This window comes from Rana temporaria, chromosome 13 (assembly GCF_905171775.1).
Source record: "Rana temporaria chromosome 13, aRanTem1.1, whole genome shotgun sequence".
NCBI lineage: Eukaryota > Metazoa > Chordata > Amphibia > Anura > Ranidae > Rana > Rana temporaria.
In genome coordinates, this window is record NC_053501.1 from 28,415,971 (window position 1) to 28,432,424 (window position 16,454).

General features: G+C 41.5%; 1 protein-coding gene across 2 annotated transcripts in view; it reads right to left on the reverse strand.

Moving 5' to 3' along the window:
• Positions 1-6,392: 6,392 nt before the first annotated feature.
• The window catches only part of ZFYVE21 (zinc finger FYVE-type containing 21), a 47,035-nt gene continuing 36,973 nt past the window's right edge, over positions 6,393-16,454 (reverse strand). Inside the window, exons 6-8 of one of the 2 annotated variants that reach the window (XM_040332358.1) lie at positions 15,711-15,758; positions 10,258-10,400; positions 6,393-8,073 (exon numbers count right to left, since the gene is read on the reverse strand). In XM_040332358.1, coding sequence (XP_040188292.1) covers positions 8,038-8,073; positions 10,258-10,400; positions 15,711-15,758 — 227 coding nt within the window. In that variant the 3' untranslated portion in view covers positions 6,393-8,037. The remainder of the gene's footprint in view (positions 8,074-10,257; positions 10,401-15,710; positions 15,759-16,454) is intronic. The other variant, XM_040332359.1, reaches the window with a different exon arrangement.

Genomic DNA, 16,454 nt, shown 5'->3' on the forward strand with positions numbered 1-16,454 from the left:
CCTGACGAGTCGCCCCAGTGTGAACCGGATCTCTTAGGCTTCTGTTTACTTGTTTCATTGGGACAGACTTTTCTGCGGGCCACTGCTCATGTATGGTATGAACAGGACAGCTAGAATTTTATTTTTATTTTTTTTTGTGGTATTCTGTCCACACCGTCCATGTGACATGCAGGAAAATGCAGATCAATGGATAAGTTATGAACGAATCCTTAAATGCTTAAGCTGAAATAAACTTCTTAGGTGGCTTCATTGCAGGTTGCACTATAACCCACAGTGCTCGGAGGTTTCTTTGTCATTTATTAAATGGTTCTTTTTACAACTAGAAATGTGTTTTTATGTGCTATTTTTTTAAATGGATATAAAAATCTTTAAAAAAAACAAAAACTTCCCTTATGTTTTTGAACCTTAAAAAGAATATGGCAAATTATTTCCTTTTAGAGAGCTGGTGCAGGCAATGGGAAAACGATTGGATATAGAAATGTGATTTTGATGCTCTGCTTACAATGTTAAATCTGTGAGTGGATTTGCACATCCATCTTTAAATGAATGGACACCTTATAAGAAGTAATTTTGTATTTTTTCCCACTCTAGTGGTTTGTATGCTACATTTATTGTAATGAGGCTTTGGTGGTACCGTTAGGGTCCTTTCACACGGAGCGGACCGTTTCTGTGTCCGCTCCGTGTGTCCGCAAAAGCTCAGCGGGGATCATCTGTCATCCCCGCTGAGCTGTCGGCGGATAGGGCGGTCCCCGCACACAGTGCAGAGACCGCCCTGTCTCTGCTCCGCTCTCCCCTATGGGGAATCGGATGCAGTCGGACAGTCTGTCCGTCTGCATCCGATCCGTTCCGCCGAACGGAAGAAAAATAGGGTTTTCTGCCATCTGCAAAACCGGATCCCGACGGACGCGGATGGTCGCGGACGTTAGCGGATGCTCCATCCGCTAACAGACGCGATCCCATAGGGACGTATTACAAGTCCATAAACGGACTTGTAATAACGGACGAGCGGAGCGGACGTCTGAAAGGGGCCTTAGACTATTTAAAACATTGGGTTCAAGGCTATCTTTTGAAGGAGAGCAATCTCAGTTGAAAACTCTTATTGGAGATTGTATTATTAATGCCAACCTGAATCACAAACACGTTTGTAACATGACTATGGAAGAAAACTCACTGCATTACACTTTTATATAGACATAGATTCTGCACAAAACGTTGTAGGCATGTTGGAAGATGATGGCAAACATAATGTAGAAAGATTGATCAAATGTTGGTAGTTGCTATTTAACTACTTCAGGCGCAGTTGGGACTTGTAGTTGTACAGCTTGAGAGCCAAAGATTGTTTAGAGGGGGTTGTAGAGTAAGACAAGAGTCAGAGTATCCATGCATAGGGGGAAATAATGCCCTTATTTTTTACTGTCTTGTAATTGGCTAAATCAGGATGTTACAGCATATAGAGGGGGGGGGGGGGGTCATTTTGCATGACTGTCAAGACTTCTGGGGTTTTTAGGGTGGTCACAAATGCTTGCTGTTGGGGGAACTACAAAGTCTAGGCGCGTGAGCCAGGATTTTGTTTTTCAATAGCTGTTCAAATATAAACTGTGTTTTTAATTTAGGAGGAGAGAGTGGTGTGTTTGTTACGTGGGCAGAGAGAGTTTTAATGGAAGGTATGCAATAAGCTATACACTGTATTGACTCTGAAACCACAAATGTCACTGGAATTCACTGTACATGCTTTAATACCAGAAGTATTTTTTTTTTATTTACTTTCCTATAAGTTTTAGGGTGTGCAGACACAGCCCTGCCACAGACCTGTGTATGCAGTTTCACATACGCTGTGCTAAGTATGCTCTTACAATGTTTGTATCAAGTGTATATATTGTGGTGATGGTGGAAATAATAAAAAACAAAAAAAAGTATTTAAGTTTATTTGCTACTGCTGAAGTTGTTTCTGAAGAGATCTAGAAAATAGGTTTCAGAACAAAAATCCAAATGTAAATTATCAATAAAAATGCTAAAGCATGTTCCCGTATTGGTTGAGAGTGGCGTCTCTTCATTGTTTAAAGGGGGGGGGGGGGTTTCTCCCCACATGCTGTGTATAATGATAGCTAATAAGGCCTGCTTTACATGGGCTACAGCTTGTATGCAGGGTGTATGCTTTTGTAATGGAGGTGAACCTCCATGGGGTTCAGGCTGAATATCTGCCGCTGTTCCAAAATTATTTGTGTGGAGAGGCGATAAGAGATCTTTATTTACACAGCCCTAGATTCTCTGTAATAATAGCGCGCTGTAAATGTATGATGGCCTCTCTGCTTAATTGAAGGTCGGTATGTCTATCTTTTTTTCCTATTTTTTCCTTTTTTTAATATTGTGCTATTCAAAATAAATGGCACTGGTCTTAAGGACCTTATCTATGCCAACAACCATTAGTAGGTTATTAAAAAATAAATACAAATTTGTTACCCATAATATCGATTGAGCTGGCAGCTGTCTTTCACACCATCTATGTCCAATGGGGTGACTTCACTGGTTTGACATTTGTCTGGTAACCAGTGAGTAATGGCAATGAAGATCTGACAGAAATGTCCAAAAGTCGCACACACAAAAAATAACTTTTAGCGGTCTAACACTTTGGTTTTAGTAAGCAGTGTTTGAAATTCTTTTGACTCGCTTTAATGCAAAAAAATACAACAACACATTGCGACAGTTGTGCTTTTTTTTTATTAACTTAACATTTTTAAACTGTACAAAAGCTGCAGAGCAGCCCTAATAAATGTAAGAAAGGCAGAAATCCATCATTAATATACAGCAATGGATTGTGGCTTAGAGGAGCTGCTTAACATTTGGAATAGTAGGAAGCCTCGGATTCTAGGAGTGGACCCGAACCACAGACAGCGATTTGTAGTGTACAAGAAATATATTAAAAACGCCACATTAGAAATGGTCCAATTTTATCTTGTAAATATTTACTTTATTTTTTTTTCCTCTTCAACTGTACCCTACCTCTGCCACAGTAGGAAATATTGGACAAGTGATGATATAAATTCACTGCTTGAGCTAAGCTGATTTTATAAAAAGTGCAGCTGGTCCATCAACTGTTCTCAAAAAGGAAGAGGGGGGGGGGGATAGTTCAGGACATCACCTTCATAAATGTAAAGCAACTTTTTTTTTCCCCTAAAGAGTTTTTGAAGAAGAAAACTTTTGTCCACAGCAACCAGCTTAAAACACAACAGATATGAACTCCATCACAATCCTATATAAATGTGTTTGATGTCATTTCAAAAGTGCTGCTTTTATTAAAATAATTTTGTCAGGGCATTTCAACTCGATAGCAAATATCTGCGCTCCTGCTTTGTCACCCCGCTGCGCACACCCATGGTTGGGACTAGAACCACCTACACACCAAGGTAGATTGTGCAGACGTGGGGGGTGATTTACAAAAGGCAAATCCACTTCGCACGACACGTGCAAACAGCACTTGAAATTGAACTAAAAGTGCAGTCGCTGTAGATCCGAGGATGCAAGGGAAATAAAAAACAGCATTTTATCTTGTACATGATTGGATAATAAAATCGGCAGAGCTTCTCCTCATTTCATATTTACAGTGACAGCACTTGTAAGTGCAAAGTGGATTTGTCTTTTGTAAATAACCCCCCATTGTCACCATCAGAAAGCAGGCCCTAAGCAATGAATGTAAAGAGGACTGAAAGAGGCTACAGGGATGAGCAACACTAAAATGCACAAAGGGGTGAAAAGTAATGGCAGTTATTCATAATACATATTCTTTTAGCAAGGGTTTACATTTATTTTAATTCTCCTGCTACTAAATTATAAGAAAAATAAATTTTTACAGATAAAAAATATATAATAAAAAAAAAAATCCTTTCTTGGTGTACATCACAGGTCACAGTGGAATTAGTTATAGCTGCATTACTGCCACCCGCGGGTGAATGGACACATGGCAGGAATCCCACCCAGGCATAGTCCTGCTTCATACTGGTGCGATGCAGGAAACCCTGCGATTCAGTGCTGGTTTCTGCATCACACACACTGGTTTACACTGAGATCTGTGAACCACTGGGGGTGTCAATGTAAAGTTAATGACACCCCCAGATCGGTTTACAGTGCAAACTGTCAAATGGTGATTGGATCCAATTCCAGTGCAGACCCAAGAAAAGTCCTGCACCATTTTGGTGCAAATGTCATGCAATTTCAGCTAAACAGTTTGTATGGCTGAATTTGCATGTGATCTGCACAGCGATGTGATGACTGTCCTCACACAAGAGAGGAGAGATTTGTGTGTCCTGTGATGTACTCTGTACTGTAAAAGATTTACAGGTAAACCCAATTCATGAAATTTTAGCTGGGCACATATATCTGCAGTATTTTGTTATCTCTCTTTAAAGAGCACAGTCCCATAGCTTTCTCCGGAACTGGTCCTCTGTTATCAGCCTGATGGCTCCTGACAAATTCTCTGACACATCAGATAAAAGAAGCCTGAAATTTCTGTCAGGGGAGGTTGCTAAAATAGATTAGCAAGGAGCGGGCTCTGTTACAAAACACTTCTGCGAGTCTCTGCCTATATGGAGAAAGGGGTGGGTAAGTTTACATCTACAGAAAACTCTGTAAAGATGAACCTCTACTGGTCCCTCGTGACACTCCCCCGATCCCATCCCACTGCAATCTCTGGGTCACCTTACACTTTAAATTTAGGAGAAGTCTGACCCTTTCGAGGTCCTTTAGGCAGAACACACAGGGAATCGCTGTCAAAACAAAGCCATAGAATTCAGATAAAGGCAAAACGGCCTGATCATCAAAGTGTAAAGCGCCTTCTCATTTGGATACTAAAAGTGAATGTAAACCCACTCTCATCCTTTTTAAACTCCTGCCATAGTGCTGATCTAGAAGGATATAGACGCCTCCTGCATGTATCCTTTCCTGTCAAATGTTTCCCTTCTGTCTGTTATAAGAACTGAAAAACTGCAGATTCTGGGGGTAGATCTGTTGTCTGGAGCTCAGTGGGTGGAGTCGTGATGTCAGTAGACTGCCCCGCCCTCCTCTACACTTCCCTTGTCAACATGCATTTTTTTTCCTATGTATTCCTTACACTAAATTCTGCTATGATCACTGACATCCAGAAAAGTAACCACATGACTTCAGAAAAGGGGTGGGAATTAAAAAATAATGCCTGTCTCCAGGCTAGTGCATGAGATCTGTAAACAACCTGTACCTGGGGGGGGTTCAAAAAAAATTGATGACTGCAGGTTTCCAAAAAGCAAACCCAAGATTGGTCCCTTGATGGTACTTAAAGCCAAGGACATCCCCAGAGCAGACAGAAGGAAAACTGGAACTTAGGAAGTTCACATCAAGTGAAATAAGCCTTCCAAGTATGAAGGGACTCCTTCCTGGAGGCCGACCTTCTAGCCCGGAGCCCAGGAATTAAATCATGTGAGTTCAGCTGAACACGCACAATTTAATTCCCGCATGTCACAGACATCTGTGTGCGTTTCTGTACAGGAGGTCAATGGAAATCACCCAAAATAGTACAGAAACTACTTTTGGAAATTGCTGCAGCATCGCACCAATTAGGATGGTGCCATTTCCGCCGATTTGACGTGTCACATCGCACCAATAAGGGCTAAGGGTAGGAATCAGAGTCTGAAACGCATCAGTTTCCCAGGACATGGACTTCAACAGCCAAGCTGTCAAAGCCAGCAGGATGGATAATAAATAGGACCCGGAGACAGCAGGACTGGCTGATCTGGAAGAGCTCACAGCTTAGCCGCCAAGAGGTCTATGATGTTTGCTTACCGCATTCTGACCTACATAGGCCTTGCTAGGAAGGACTACCAGAACACCCCCTCCACATTTATCTTATATAACAGGTGAGGAAGGAGTTGAAGGCATAGAAGAAAAACAGAGAATTGTCACTCTTCCTTCATGCAAATGGTAAAGCCCCGAATTGTGTCTCATTGTATTAGTTTACTTGACCATTCACTAGGAGAATTTTGTTTGAAAAAGTTTAGTTTTAAGAATATTTGTTTTATTTTCTAATGATTGGGTCAGTGTGGCATTTATTTTTGACCACAGTGATGAGAAAACTTGAGGGAGTAGGATGGAAAATATTTAGCTAAGAAATTAATTTCTAACCTTATTCAGACAAGACAATGTATGCATTAAAAGCATTATTAAATGCCAAACATTTTCCCCAAGATCCAGTTCCAGAAGCTCAGCATGACAGCTAGGTACCTAGTCCACTTCTCTCATGACAAGCTCAATACACTCCTATACAGCACATATGCCCCCTCTAGTGGATTCGGTCTAGCACTACAACAACAATACAGTTCAACATTTGTTAAGGAGGCCTTGGGCCATGTTAGGAACAAATTCTTTGAAATTTGTTGCTGCAATATCTGGTTCATCCATCAAAAAATTCTAATAAATTGTTTTTGAAGGGTCAACAGTCAGGTATTTTATTTTTTATTTTTTTATCATAAAGATGACAAACCTGGCACAGTATGATCAGCATAGTGTGGCATTTTCCACAATTCTGTTCTGCCCTTTAGGACAGTTTTCCCAAGTCACTGATTTTCAGACTGCAGAAACAGATCATATTTTCTTCTTTTTTTTTATTATTATTACTCAGGCAAAATTTCTCATCCACCACTATGGCAACAATATAACAAAAAAACAGCCTGGTTTAACCAAAACTGCAGGAAAGGGAGGTTTTTATTTTGCCCCCTAACAATTCAGATACCAGCACTTTTTTTCCCCCCCAAGGCAGTGATTGGCCACTATGGGCAATACCTCCACTTTTCCAATCCCCCCAGGTTTTATACATGAACAGCTATGTCATACTTTGCATTTCCCCACCCCCCAAAAAAAGGTTAGTGCTTTTATACAAGAAAGATAGAGAAAGAACCTGAGATCTAGTGTAAAAAGTCATTTTCCAGCAATCCTGGCTCTGATCCAGGCTAGTCACATACTCATGTAAGAAAACAAGGCTACCTTTAACAATAACAAAATATATTGAGAGGCTCAGTGCAGACCGCTAGTACAAAAGTAACACTGCCAACAACGACATCCAATCAGATGTAACCAGATGTGTTGGGTAAACACTTGCTTGATGAAGCGAATGCTGCATTTTTTCCTTTGTACTGTCACATTCATAAAGGTTTGGCCCCTACTTATAGAATAGTGTGGTGAAAGCATGGCCAATGGGATTTCCAGCAAGCCTGAAAATCCAGCCTGTGCACACCCCAAGTATTAGAAGAGGGTCCCCCCACCTTTGATTCAAGGTTTTCCCTTGGAGATACTGGTGTGTTTACACCTGCTGGATAAATCTAGTATTGAAACCAAATGATTCGGTACAATTGTAACTTCATACTTTGGCTTCAGTTTAAACAAAAGCAGGACATGGCTCCTCATCTGGTTTACTGAAGAGCTGTGTGAGACGGACACCTTCCTGTTCCTATAATACATGCAAGCGGTGATCTATGGGGATGGAACAATATGATTCATAAAGTCAAGAATGCAGAACACCCACCCCACCTATTCTGGGTGTAGTCTGGATTCCTAAATGAATGAGATTTTGAAGTCCACAAGTACAGGTAACTTTATGTTCCTTGTGCCATACAATAACCACACTAAGTCTTAAGTAAGGAGTCGTCTGAATGAGCCCCACAGTCTTGTGAGTCTAAAGACTGAAGCATTATTAAACTGTATATACTCTATATATATATATATTGCACAAATAAAGTGAAGTATTCTGGTTATAAAAAGAACCGGTGTACTCATCATTTGCCCACACTGACACCAGACATTTTCCAACCTGTCATTTGCAAAAAATGTACCTTTGCAATATAACAACAGCGGTACAAGCCACAGTGTAGAGCGCCAAGTCCATGTCTCTGCAATGGCTGCCTGCAGTGGGCAAATGAAAGATACACTGTAAATTAACAACATAGAAGGTTTGTTATATTGCATCAAAAATATGACAATTACAAATAAAACTTTGCACTGTTCATCTTCCTGCTTCTGTCACTGGTCACGGGCTTCATACAGGAGCTTTGCAGCCTGCAGAAATGGGAAAAAAAAAAAAGGCACATTAGTCTTTAATGAGCATTAAAGAATAAGTCCAGGGATTGACGCTGCAAACAGCTAAATACACAGCTGATCTGGAACCAAGTGTGTGCCACAAGTGCTGTCAAAGTGAATTCAGAACAGCGGCTCAAACTAAAACTATTGTATCAGCATAAAAGCCCAGTAGCTGGTATTTTAAGCGAGTGGTCCTTCTCTGGCACTGTAAACAGACACCTTGATGAAGCAAGCCCTCGACTGCTAGGTAAAGATCGTAGTTCAGATGGGAAGAGACTGAGGCTGGAAGAAAGAAATGTATCTGGTGGACAAGAAAGAAATGCTGTCTTTTAGCCCAACATAATCAGTTTGCAGACCCATTTGTCAGAGAGATGAGAATCCCAAAAGGCCTGGAAACAAGTGAAAAAGAGGACATTCACACCTCACCACCACGGTGTGAACAGGTGGGAGCAAACTTTCAAAGCCATGGAGGGGATTGTGCTGCCAGGAACATTTGGTACCAATGGGGGTCTTAGGGATTTTGGATCCTTTGTTTTAGGTGCCTGGGAAACGAAAAGACCACTTGTGCGTGAAGAAAGAAGGTCCTTGCTTGAGCCACAATTCCTTGTCCTTCCAAGACTGTAGGAGGAAGACTGTTCTTGGGCAGTGGTGATGGTGATGATTTTTTGTTGCTACTACTATTGTGCAAGAGAGCGCTGGTGTCTGCCTTGATTTCCTCTGTGCGGGAGACCCTTAAAATTGAAGATTCTAGAGGGGGCAGCTGTTCCCTTTGGAAACCATAAACCGGTGTGTGTGTGTGTGTGTGTGTGTGTGTGTGTGTGTGTGTGTGTGTGTGTGTGTGTGTGTGTGTGTGTGTGTCACTAAGGCGACTCCCTAGCCTGCCTATTTTGACAAATTTGTTTACAGGGAATGGGAGTGTCCTAAAGAAGCTTTTGTGGTACCTAAAACAATTTTCAGAGACTCTAAAAAGTGGATTGGATTGGAATAAATACTTATAGAGCGCCGAATGCGAGTTGTGAAACTCGCGTCTAAGCGCTTACCAACAAGCTGGGGGTATCCAGTTCCCAAGAGCAAAAAGAAGAAACTAGGACATCCAAGTAAAAAAGAGGGGAACAGACAATAAATAAACAGAAATATAAAAAGAAGGGGGGGGGGGGGGTGTCAGGGCACAAAAAGCCTATCCCTACTCCCTGACTATGGACCGCAGCCTGGGATTAAGGCAGAGTCCTGCTAAGGGCTTGGAAGGCCAGGTCTCTATCTGTAGGCTTGTGAAAAAAGAAGTGTTTTCAAGCCCTTACGGAAGGCCATCAAGGAGGACCTCTCCCCTAGTTGTGGACCCACCTATCTTCAGGCTTAAATTGCTGTTCAAGGACCCAGCTGACAAAAAGTCTTTAGCGGTCGCGGAATTAATTTACCGTTGCCGGCTTGGCCTTGCACCCTGTGTGTGTGATGTGTCACTGGATGTGGCCCCTTAATTCTAAACAAACATTCTGTCTCAGTGGTGTTATAACACTGTATTCCCTGGCTTAAGTGTTGAACGGCTGACCAGACTTCTTAAAAGACCCTGACAGTCACCTTTTCAGGGTAAAGGGATCTTTGGTGCCACTCTGAACCACATTATCAGGAATCTCACGGGTGGTAGACAGAGGGGAAAAGGGTCACAGCAGAATTCACTGTCCAGCTGCCACTCCAGCAACGGTGAGGAAGAGCATCACATACTCAGTACCAGTTAAGTGCAGTAAGGCAACAGGGGCGGGAGTCCAGTCATAAGCATCCCACATGATACTACTCACTGGCTGCCCATCTCATGCACAGGGTTGGCGTAGACGCATGTAGCTAGAGGTCTGCATGCTCTCGCTGGCCAAGCTGGGGAGACTAGTAGGATCTAGCCTGTTGCCCAGCTTGGCTGTTGATTGAAGATTGGAAAAACACACACACACACACACACACACACACACACACACACACACTAAAAAAAGAAAAGGTAAACCTGCCAATAAAATAAAAACCCTATGGTCAAGATTCTTGCTGGTCCGTGTCCCTCAATAAAAGAAAGAGAAAGATTGCTTTCTAGTACAAACCACAATACCACGCACAGGGAAGAAACAAAGACTCTTCCACAATGACACACACACACACACACACACACACCATAGGAGATACCTTGTGCATAGCAGCCAGCCAGGACGCTGATGTTTTCTTGTTACTATTAAAATCTTCACTTGTTGTAAACTTCATCTGTGAGAGATCATCTGAGTCAGCACTCTTATACTGAAGGGACATTCCTGTAGCTCGACTGTTTCCTCCTGCATATTGCATAAGCAGTTAGTACACATCATTCTATAGATATACACTTGCATATTCCAAGCACAAAACGGATTGTGTATGCCACACAAACCTCTAACAAGCAGCAGAATATTATCCGAGCTAAGCCTTCCGGGAATATTTGTTTGCCCCATGCTCACACTGCAGCATACAACCTGAGCAGCATGCTGGTTGGCTCATGTACACATTTTAGATATCTGACTTCACATGATACTTCCTATAAAGTTCAGTAGATGGAATTCAGTATACAAACTTCTTATGCATTAGCCAACTGGTGGTGAACTCCCTCCACGTGTGCTTCAATGTGAAGACAAATTATGTCTGCATTTATCAAGCCCCTCTGTACGGGTTATTCATTAAAAAGTGACTGCTGCTTCCAATTTTTTAAAACAGTATTTCCCTTAATGTGGCATGTTGTGGTTCAAATCCTGACTAAAAAAAACTTACCCCATGCACATGGCGTCTATCCTGATGACTAAGGCTTTTGCAGACGGAGTATGGAAAAAAATCAGCAAGCATTAGAAAATAGCACTTTGGAATCTGGCAGTGCTTAGTATTCATATTCCTGTACCTACCCGATGACAACTCAGATGGGGCTGAATAGAGTCTTTTATGGCCTCTTTGCAGTACCTAAGCAGAGGCACTTTCATTAGGCAATTACTGTCCTCAAACACTTCCTCTATGCAACAGTTAGGGAACATCTATATTGTATGCTTGAAATCTGAAGTAAGCCTACAGGAGACACCCTCTAGTACCATCTGCTACCTTAGGTTTGCTGGACAGCTCCCTGTCATGTTTCAGATATGTAAATATCAGCACATGACTAGAGGACTCCACCCACATCAGCTACCAGGCACTACTGCATTATAGGATTATGCATTTTAAGGAGGCTGAACCAGCAAAAAAAGCAAGGTAGTCTGGGTTTCTGATGGTAAGATATGGCCTGCGTTATGGATAAAGGCGTTTTACCTTTCATGCATGCATTGCATTCAGGCTTAAAATTCTACCTATGTGTTCCTGGACTGGAAAATAACCTGGATATAGGTAAAAAGGGCATTTTGTCTACACAATCCAACCAACTGAACACGCTGGTCCAGAAACATGGATCTTATGATTATGCATGGAGGAGAGAGGAAGAGACTAGTTTCCTAGGTAAAAAATATAGCGAATGGCTAAAAATACACAAGACATCCTAGGCTGGTCCTATTATGCTGCTACAGACAGGCATGAAGGTGGTTTCCCAAGCCAAAACTGAGAAGCCCCCTGGGGGGGGGGGGTGTCTTACAACTGTTGCCCTATTAAGTGCCTGACTTGACAGTAATACCACACATTTCCTCCGAGCGCCCGAGTGTCTAACTAAATCAAATAAAGCCACTCAGTTAAGAGAAATGTAAACAACCATTGGCCTTTGTTGTTCTCGCACTTGAGTGCCCAAACTTTTGAAGAGCGAGGGCCACTTAAGCGACTTGGTTAACCGATCACGGGCCACAGTGAGTGGGGGCGGGTGGAAGCCAGGTCCGTGTCCACTCTGCATTTGCAGAGCAGACTCATCCCACTCTACTCTATTGGCCCTCAGATCTGATACACCCAGATGGAAAGGGGATGGACCCCCTTCTGGGTTTTTGGTAGATAGGATTGGAGGTAGGTAGACGGGTGTAAATTTGGTATCGCTCCGCCTATGACAGGAGTTGGCACTATACAGGAAAAAGCGGCTTATGGGGCTCTGCTCCACAGCCGCTTGCTTCTTCTACCACCGTCTTCATTAACATTGATGCTCTGGGATGGCGGGTCGGCAACCCGCGATCTGGACTTGCCATCCCAGAGCAAGAGGTCACAGGCCACTGGTTGGGAACCCCTGCTCTAGAATATGGTTACATTCTTGGTTTTCATTATGGAAGGCAAAATAAAAAGGATAAAGTTGGGACATTGTTTGCAGAGACACAGCTACTTCCAGAGTTCATGCTTAAACGTTGCAACGAAAAAAAAAAACCTACAGAATGACAGCTATTTATTCAATCACAATATCAAAATATAACAAAAAAAACAGGAGACCTGATCAGAGCAATGCATTGCAGTCATGCATGAAAAGAAAACATCACTTTTGTTGAGATAAACATGATTGTAAGTTGTTGCTGCTGAGTAGATACTGATAGATACCGCTACTCCACCTTCCTATACCATGTGATACTGACTTGCATTTCTTGGAACCTCCAGGTTTAATAACCATTTGTAGGTTCACAAAAAAAAAAAAATGCTGTATTTTCTATAATATAAAATAAACCAAAAATAAAATAAAAAATCCATTAGAGAGCAGGAAGCCCTGCTTGGATTTGCTGCAGGTAGAAGGAGCTGGGAATATGTCACAAAGATTTAACATGTTGGTGCACCCACTGATAAACCATCTGAATCAATGAGACCTAGTGAATTTTTCAGTCTGGGTTGTGCAGAGAACAAATATTTACACAAAAGACCACCAAAAAGCAATAGGCTTCCAAGTTTGGAGCCCCCCCCCCCAATAAAAAACACAAAACTGTGCCACTCCACTGAGTGGTAGTAACACAGTCATATCAAAACAGGTGCTGTCTAGTGGTATAGTGAGAAACCTTACCAATCAACAGGTGGGCATTGGGAAAGGTTACCCAATAGCTCTCAATGTGGCAGCCCTCTAATACTTCCGTCTCTGCCCAGTGGAAATGTTATAAATTTGACACATATTAAGAAAGTCATGGAGGCAGGCAGCCGTGTCTATAGACCGCAGGGAGTATATGTATTCTACTCAACATACTACAGCCAACACTACAAACCTGTTTTCTCTTTTAGAAGTAATTTTACCCTCTGGTAAGTGAACCTTTTATATAGCTATTAGAGTTCAGCATTCATTGAAGAGATAAGAAACAATCTGGAACCATAAAGGCCTAATCTGGGTTTGCAATTTTACACCTGTGGACACAAATGGCAGGAAGCCACAGAAACCAATGAGAACATTTAAAAATTTGAAGGGGGATTGGTTACTGTGGATTGCTGTGCAGTGCCCTCTCAATTTCTTAAGAAAAAAAAAGCAAATATGGGGCGAGTGTAGGCATGCAGGCTAGTATCAGCATAGGCTTGCAGGAATAGTTGGCCTGAAGCCTGTAAAGAATGCTACTGCTTGATTAGCAAGTCATTAATTAGGTTGCAGTAAAATTTAAAGTGGGTGTAAACCTCATACATGAAATATGAACAAAGTTGATCCCTCTATAGTGTGTACTTGTCTCAATTAAAAGCACCAAGTGTCACTTTTGTCTACTGCTTCTTTCCTCTGTTATCAGCATCAATCACTTGTGACAAGTTTCCCTGACACCAAAAGAAAAAAGGTAACTGGGGAGGGACCTCCAGCAGATTACCAGCCTCAGCTCTGTTCCTGTGTAGATAACAATAAGTTGTCAGAGTTCTCCTCACTGAACTCAGCAGAGTGGAACTTCTACTCTTCGCCCCTTTTTTCCAGGGCTGTGGAGTCGAGGAGTCGGAGGAAATTTTGGGTACCTGGAGTCGGAGTCGGCAAACAATGCACCGACTCCGACTCCGACTGAAATTTAGATTGGAATTAAAAAAAAAAAAGCAAGTTTAAATGTCCCAATTCACAAAAAGTTATAATTAATGACTTCTCTACTGTAAGAATAAAGACCAATGCATGCAGTGCCTCACGTAACCGCAAAACGAACACGTTAAGTGACAGTGAAGAAGCATGCTTTTCATGTGCTTCACTATATGGCACGCAACGCTCAATTAGGAGCTGCAATACTTATACTTTCCATAGTGTTTGTTGTGTTCTGCTTTTACAGGGAACGCATGTTAGAGAACCAGTAAGTGTCCAAATAAAAAAATTCCAACAGGAGTTTTATAAAGCACTAAAAGAAGTTGAAAAGTATGATCGCTCATCAAAACTTACTGTTGAAGAAGCCATCCTTGTTTATCCAGAGATCATTAGTGATGTGGCCAGAATAGTTAGGGCTCTTTCACACGTCCGTTCGTCCGTTTTTTGGACGTCCGTTAACGGACCGCAATGATTCCCTATGGGCTAGCGTCCGTTAGCGGATGAGCATCCGCTAACGTCCGTTAGCATCCGTCTGCGTTAAGTTCCGTTTTTTTGGACGGAAGAAAACCCTATTTTTCTTCCGTCTAAAAAACGGAACGGACGAAAAACGGACGTTAACGGATGATCCGTTTATCATCCGTTCCGCTAACATCCGTTTTTCTATGTAAAAAGCCCCCAAAAAAAAAAAAAAAAACGGATGGAAAAACTGATGCAAAAACTGACGGAAAAACTGACGGAAAAACTGACGGAAAAACTGACGGAAAAACTGACGGAAAAACTGACGGAAAAACTGACGGAAAAACTGATCAACTGATGAAAAAAAAAACTGATCTGAAAAACTGAACTGACGTGTGAAAGAGCCCTTACTGCAATGCCACCCACCCAAGTCAGTGTCGAAAGATTATTTTCAGCCCTAAAAATAATAAAGTCTGACTTAAGAGCCTCTATGAAAGAGGATCTGGCAGAGGCAATTCTCTTCCTTAGAACTCTACATTGAATTGATTTGCATTTGCTAAGCCTAGAACTACATTTCAAGATTAATATAAACCATTTCTAGGTTTTATAGATTTTGTTTTTGGTTCATTATAGATAAGCTTTGTTTTTGTTCTAAAACAACCAAATAATGTGGTTTGTATTTTTGAACTGGTAAAGATCCTGTTCCTGATGTTTATGCCTGCTGCTACTATCCAGACACTTGATTGATTAATATTTTTTTTTTTATAAAACTTTGTTTTCATTGTGTTTGTCTTTTGCTTAAACTGTGCAATACAGTAGACTGTTGGCTTCCCAGCCAGTAGTCCTGTGGTAGGTTGCGTTTCTTCCCCTCAAGGAATGTATAAAATACATTTGCATATTAATACAGAGGAGTTGGAGTCGGAAGTACATAAAACTGAGGAGTCGGAACATTTATCTACCGACTCCACAGCCCTGCTTTTTTCTCTGAACTCTCAGACAAGCTTTACAATTCAGCACTTTGAACAAATGGAGAAGAGAGGACTGCAGATAGACAGTTACAAAGTATGTAGGAGGATTGGTTTCATCTCTATCACCTGGGGCCGCTCACTTCACTGGGTATATGTAAGGGTTTACAACCACTTTAAAAAAAGAGAATTGGTTTTGGAGTACATGGATTGGAGGTGAGAAATATCTATTTGGAAAGCAATAATCACAGGGCTGACACAACATGCGGACAGGCACACTCCCCTCATCCTCTGACCTTCTGTGATGCATTGGCTCTCCAGCAGACTGGTGTATGTGTGAATATCTTTGTACATCAAAGCAGCGTGTGCAGTGAAAAAAGAAAAGTCATTGAGCATACTATACATTCATGAAAACAGTTAATTGAAAAAGAAATGCATGTTATTGTCAGGAAAAGCTACAGTAATAAAAAGACGTGTCATTTAAAAAAGGACAAAAAAAAAAAAAAATAGAAGAATAAGGTAAAACAACTTAACATTGTGTGAATAGAAATGCAGTAAAAAGTACCAGGATTTTTTAATAAAACAAACACAGCGTCAGTAACCCTCAGCTACTGAATCAGAAGTCACGTTTTAAAACAGATATGGTAAAACAGATACGTAATAAAAGTGAAATTGGAACGGCTGTTACGGTTTATTGCACTATGCGCGTCATCAATGCAGAGTCTTAAACACCAATGTCCACACCTTTTTAAAAGGCGCAATCTTTAGGGCTGTCATCCTTATCAATACTTCACCACTTAGTGAACCACTGACTTGAACTTATATACAGGTCAGGTTTCCTGATCATTTTCTGTCTGCATCCTTGTCTCAGGTCAGTCAGCGACACACCAAGTAGAGAGCAAGCGACACACCAAGTAGAGAACAAGGATAAGTGTGAACCTGAACTTTGCATTCTTCCACAAGTCAGCAATAGCAGTTCATATTTTTCTCAGATTCCTTAAAAAAAAAAAAAAAAAAAAAACCCACACACAAGCATACGT